Genomic DNA, 6385 nt, shown 5'->3' with positions numbered 1-6385 from the left:
TTTCCCAGTCAGTGCTCACAGAATGCACAGTGGTCTTGAACAAACTGAAATCGGAAGTCAGAGATTTCCGAGTTCCCAGCTGTTTTGAACGCGGCATTAGCATTCCCCTGCGCAGACGTCGCATGCATCAACCAATAGTTGCATGCCACATCATCAACCGCGTCATTAACTGACAGATTGTTATAACATATGTGGTTAGCTGATACTTAAAATACCTATCCAGGCATTGTAAGATTTGGCATGCATCAGCAACGCCTGGGCAGATGAACGCATCCGTAGTCTGTCCACAAGAGACTAGCCCGCAATGATAGGAAAAAAGGTTCTTAAAAGAACCAAAAAGGGTTCCATCGCTTGCTTCATTCAGTTGAAGTCGGAAGTGTACATACACCTTAGCCAAATACATTTAAACTCAGTTTTTCACAATTCCTGAAATTTAATCCTAGTAAAAAAATCCATGTTTTAGGTCAGTTAAGATCACCACTTTATTTTAGGAATGTGAAATGTGTCACGTTCTGAACTTAGTTATTTTGTTATGTCTTTGTTTTAGTATGGTCAGGGCGTGAGTTGGGTGGGTTGTCTATGTTAGTTTTTCTATGATTTGGTATTTCTGTGTTTGGCCTGGTATGGTTCTCAATCAGAGGCAGCTGTCAATCGTTGTCCCTGATTGAGAACCATACTTAGGTAGCCTAGTTTCACTTTTGAGTTGTGGGTGCTTATTTCCTGTTTAGTGGGGTTTTTTTTGTCTTTCACCTTACGGAACTGTTTGTTTTGTTTGTTATTTATTGTTTTGTTCAGTATTATTAAAACAAGATGAACACTTACCACCCTGCACCTTGGTCCTCCTCTCTGTCTCCCAATGACGAATGTTACAAAATGTCAGAATAATAGAGAGAATGACTTATTTCAGCTTTTATTTCTTTCATCACATTCCCAGTGGGTCAGAAGTTAACATACACTCAATTAGTATTTGATAGCATTGCCTTTAAATGGTTTAACCTGGGTCATACGTTTTGGGTAGCATTCCACAAGCTTCCCACAATAAGTTGGGTGAATTTTGGCCCATTACTCCTGACAAAGCTGGTGTAACTGAGTCAGTTTTGTAGGCCTCCTTGCTTGCACACGCCTGTTCAGTTCTGCCCAAAAATGTTCTATAGGATTGAGGTCAGGGCTTTGTGATGGCCACTCCAATACCTTGACTTTGTTGTCCTTAGGCCATTTTGCCACAACTTTGGAAGTATGCTTGGGGTCATTGTCCATTTGGAAGACCCATTTGCGACCAAGCTTTAACTTCCTGACTGATGTCTCGAGATGTTGCTTCAATATATCCACATAATTGTCCTACCTCATGATGATATCTATTTTGTGAAGTGCACCAGTCCCTCCTGCAGCAAAGCACCCCCACAACATGATGCTGCCACCCCCTTGCTTCACGGTTGGGATGGTGGTCTTCGGCTTGCAAGCCTCTCCCTTTTTCCTCCTAACATAACGGTCACTATGGCCAAACAGTTCTATTTTTGTTTCATCAGACCAGAGGACATTTCTCCAAAAAGTACGGTCTTTGTCCCCATGTGCAGTTGCAAACCGTAGTCTGGCTTTTTTTGGGTGGTTTTGGAGCAGTGGCTTCTTCCTTGCTGAGCTGCCTTTCAGGTTATGTCGATATCGGACCCGTTTTACTGTGGATATAAATACCTTTGTACCTGTTTCCTCCAGCATCTTCACAAGGTCCTTTGCTGTTGTTCTGGGATTGATTTGCACTTTTCGCACCAGAGTATATTCATCTCTAGGAAACAGAACATGTCTCCTTCCTGAGCGGTATGACGGCCGCGTGGTCCCATGGTGTTTATACTTGCGTACTATTGCTTGTACATATGAACGTGGTAACTTCAGGCATTTGGAAATTGCTCCCAAGGATGAACCAGATTTGTGGAGGTCTACAATTTGTTTCGGAGGTCTTGGCAGATGTCTTTTGATTTTCCCATGATGTCAAGCAAAGAGGCACTGAGTTTAAAGGTAGGCCTTGAAATACATTCACAAGTACACCTCCAATTGACTCAAATGATGTCAATTAGACTATCAGAAGCTTCTAAAGCCATGACATCATTTTCTGAATTCGGAATTGTGATACAGTGAAACTTGAGATTGGCGTTGAAATCATGTGAAGGTTCAAGCGTTTCAAGGGTTCACACGTTTATTTGATTGAGAACACGATTTTTCTGAACCAAACTAATGTAACGCCCATCTCGGGCCTGGTACAAATCCTCTGAGAATTCTTGTTGCAGGTACAGGTGTGTGAACAGGTGATTAGAATTTAGGTGATTGGGATCTGAAGAATGAGCTGCGTGCAGGGGCTCTACGTGTTTGAGGGTGTGAGTTGGAAGCAGACGTTACAACCAAAGCAAGGTTTCTCAAACAACTGTGTGTTTGTTGTGATGGTAAGATGCTGGCTATTCAGTATATTATATTAGTCCTATTTTCTGTTATAACATTAGAAAAGTTATTATTTATGTTCTTGCAGCATACAAAGCACACTACTGCTACTGCTCGTATGCTTTCTTGTTTATTATTCTTGACACTTTTTGGGACATATTTGCTACAGTTTTTAGACTAAATACACAATTCATACATCAAACCCCTGCAGAGCTGGATACTGATGTGACATGCTGCGACATCTTGGGGGAATATTATTATTTACTATGATCATTATTGTTGTTATCATAACTATCATACTTAACAACCTACTATTTCTTAACTTACAGTATGCTCTGTACATTGCAATGGAGCACAGTGTGATTTCACTGAGGTATGTAAACATTATGAAATTCTCATTACTAGTGGATATGTTTTTTGGGGATCCCTATCCGATTATGTGATTTTCTTTTTCAAATAAAAACATGCAGCAAATTAGGCGATGGTGGTGCCCAGTTCTCCTGCAGAACTTTCCCATGCCGTAAGTCTTGAACATTATAAAAACCTTTCATTTGCATTCTTAAAATCACTTGTTTCACTGTAGCCAGACTCACCTGAATATATTTTCATATTGAATGTACTGTATGTCATTTACTCACAAAGGTCTGAAGAAGAGAGGTTGAAAGAACGGAAACCAAAACACTACAGGTAGGAGGTGTCATATGATGAGTGGTATAGTCTTAAACCAATGTTTAAAGACTTAAATCCCCCTCTCCAATATATTTCAGGATGATGTAGAAGATGTCCCCCGTCCCCTCCAAGAAGTCACATCATGTCACATTAGCATCCAGCTCTGCAGGATCAGGTACTGTATAGGCTATTAGCTAAAGTAAGGTGCATTCTTGTACACGCATACCTAGAGGTTCCCTTACATACCTTGATGAGCACAATATGTTTTCTTTCTAGATGATATTGAAAGCAAAATGCACGGAGAACTGGGAGCTGTGAACTGGGTATGTAGTCTACTGTATGTAATGCTGAAGGCATGATGCATGGCAAGATATAATAGTTGTGATGATTTGAGTAGTTCTAGATATCACTGAAAACCCTTTTAATAATAGTGGCTTTTGTTTGCAAGGTGGTATTGTGAAAGTGGGGTATGATTTGACTTGATGACCCAATGAGGCACTACTCTTAATATTTATTCTTTCTTTTTCTTCAAGGAAGCAGATGTTCTTCTAAGGGACACCCTAGAGGCAGCAAAGTGGCGCGAACTCCAAACACTTAAAGGCACTGTTTCCCTCCCTAGTATAATTGGGATGGACGGGGAAGACCGCATTACAACCCTTAAAGAACTACGGTTGTATGATGGCCTGGACGAAGAAGAAAATATTATCCCCAAGGAACCCTTCATGTTACAGAGAGATGATGAGATGTTCTATGTGGAGGCAGTTGACAACAAGAAAATGACTGTCTTTGCCTCTTGAGGAACAGGGTTGAAGCCATTTTTGAGGACTGGTCAAACCTTGTTTTTGTCTGCTGTGTTAATTGTTTCAATTGTGTTATTTTGTTTAGCAAAGATGACGTAGAGTCTCTGATCTCTTTACTGGAGTTGGTCTAACTTAATGTACAAAGCACATTTAGCTTGTCAGTATGTCTACATGGTATAGTCTGTCTCCATTCTCATGAGGAAAGTAAATAGCATTATAAATCAGGATAGGTAGCAAGTGTGTGTGTGTATATATACTCAATTAAATAATATAATCACAAAGTTATAACATTTACCAACACCATTTTAACATGACATACATAACAAGTATGTTGTTCACTGCATCAATATCAGTAGCTTGTCTCAAATATAGCATGGAGCAAAAAGTGTTACAACACATCTGCTGGTACCACTTTATATAATATTTCTTACAATCTTCAAAAATGAAATGCATTTGTGTGCCTTCAACGTGTGCCTTGCGCAAACGTGTGTGCTTTGTATTCAGTGTCTGACTGTCAAACCTCCAGATGGACACATTTTGGTTGGCCTCGAATTGCACACTGCAGTCAGGGGCTCTTGACAGGCTCTGAGATTAAATACGGACAATGATGTCGAGCTCCTATTGCACAGCACTAGCCTACTGTAGCCTACCCTGAGGTGCCGTTTGGGGGGAGAAATTAGGCTGATTCTAAGGGCCTGTGACTGACAGGGGCCCTAAAAAATGATTAGAACATTAGGTGCATTTTTTTTCAATATTAAATTATTAACCTATCATCATTAGTCAAATATTTTATTTACAGTGTACTAATAAAACTAAAGGTTTCTTTGTCCCCCCCCCACCGCTATTTACATGAAATGGTCGGTCTGGTCCTGCCCCCAAACCAGGCGCGAACAGTGCTTGCTAGCAGTGAATTGTGAGTGAGGAGTGCCGTTGGAGCAGCATGTCTCAGTTTCCTATAGAAAAATCTGGCTTCCAGAAAAAAAAGGAGAGAGAAAAGAAAGGGCGACAGTATGTCACCCAATTTTTCACAAAGAAAGGTGGGTGTAGTCCGTGAGTGGTGAAAATTAACCTGTTAGCTTAGTCCATGGTGAAATAGGCTACTTTTGCTCCCCTAACATTAGTTACTTAATATCTTCACAGGAAATTCTGAGTGTTTACATTTCGCTCCTCTTTCAGCCAACATTTAATCAATGAAGGCAAACTTTTAGCAAGTTATTTATACTAAATCAGTTGTCCCTGCCTGGTGCCAGGCCCAACAGATGCAGCTTCCGGCTCAGCAGCCCTGTCTCCCCATCCCCATACCCCTGAACCAGCCCTGTCTCCACATCCCCATACCCCTGAACCAGCCCTGTCTCCACATCCCCATACCCCTGAACCAGCCCTGTCTCCCCATCCCCATACCCCTGAACCAGCCCTGTCTCCACATCCCCATACCCCTGAACCAGCCCTGTCTCCCCATCCCCATACCCCTGAACCAGCCCTGTCTCCCCATCCCCATACCCCTGAACCAGCCCTGTCTCCCCATCCCCATACCCCTGAACCAGCCCTGTCTCCACATCCCCATACCCCTGAACCAGCCCTGTCTCCCCATCCCCATACCCCTGAACCAGCCCTACTCCCAACTGAAGAAGGAGGTGAGCAGCATTGTGTGAATGACATGTCAGTTGACATAATTGCAGGTACTGCAATGCATTGGGGACAGGAATGTGATTCTCCAGTCAGGAAAAATCTCACTTGACACAGATGTAGCCAATATCAGAGCCTTAAAGGAAGAGATGCAGGCTCTTAGAGATGAATGGGAGTCTGTCCTGTCTGAGGCAACACTGATTACTGTGCAAATGGATGTTGCACCTCAATTTAGCAAGGAACCCAGACGCCAGGACAGTGCAGCAATGGTGTTTCCGGAACACAGTGTTTTTTTTACAGCTATGAACAACATAAGTGACTTGGACACTAGGTTCCACACCACTGCAAAAACTTTTAGAATAATTTTCTGCTGTTCTGAAAGTTGGGCAGATTTGTGAGGATAAAGTCCCTTCTGTGTGCCAACCACTGATCACGATGTATTCCAGAGGTCTTACACCTGAGTTTCATAATGAAGTAAGACATCTGAACACTGTATATGCTGCCACTTTCCCCCCTAACTTGTCCCCTCTTGGTCTCCTGAATGCACTTTATAAGATGCAGCTGCAAAGCATTTTTGTAGAAGTGTGCATTGCTTTACGTATATTTTTGCACACTGCCTGTGACTGTTGCTGGTCCACTATGTCCCAGAACAGGCTTTGCAGTCTTGCCACGCTGTCCATTGAAAGTCAGTTTGCTAGAAAGCTGGACTTCAAAGACTTGATCAGTGACTTTGCTAGCAAGAAGGCTCGGCGCTGGGCTCTTGGTGAGTAAGGCTGAGCAAGGGCCAGTGATAACTGTTAAATGGCATGGCTATGGATATTGGATCACTACACACATGATGCCCACAGGCTGAGAACAAGACT

The 6385-nt window shown here is 42.3% G+C and overlaps 1 protein-coding gene across 2 annotated transcripts; it reads left to right on the top strand.

The window, feature by feature from the left end:
* The first annotated feature begins 2344 nt into the window (after positions 1–2344).
* On the top strand, positions 2345–4167 carry LOC110522868 (uncharacterized). Of its 2 annotated transcripts, XM_090236569.1 has the most exons (7): positions 2345–2432; positions 2757–2800; positions 2898–2947; positions 3070–3114; positions 3195–3271; positions 3373–3419; positions 3630–4167. In XM_090236569.1, exons 5-7 carry the CDS (start codon positions 3208–3210, stop codon positions 3891–3893), a joined length of 375 nt encoding a protein of 124 aa, XP_090092695.1. In that variant the 5' UTR covers positions 2345–2432; positions 2757–2800; positions 2898–2947; positions 3070–3114; positions 3195–3207; the 3' UTR covers positions 3894–4167. The 2 variants fall into 2 exon arrangements, with proteins under 2 accessions (XP_090092695.1, XP_090092696.1); XM_090236570.1 differs by lacking the exon at positions 3070–3114.
* Positions 4168–6385: the final 2218 nt, after the last annotated feature.

The sequence above is a fragment of the Oncorhynchus mykiss genome, chromosome 5 (assembly GCF_057628025.1).
Source record: "Oncorhynchus mykiss isolate SJ-2025 chromosome 5, ASM5762802v1, whole genome shotgun sequence".
Classification (NCBI taxonomy): domain Eukaryota; kingdom Metazoa; phylum Chordata; class Actinopteri; order Salmoniformes; family Salmonidae; genus Oncorhynchus; species Oncorhynchus mykiss.
Note: the sequence above shows the minus strand (reverse complement) of the source record. Positions and strands in the feature narration are given on the sequence as shown.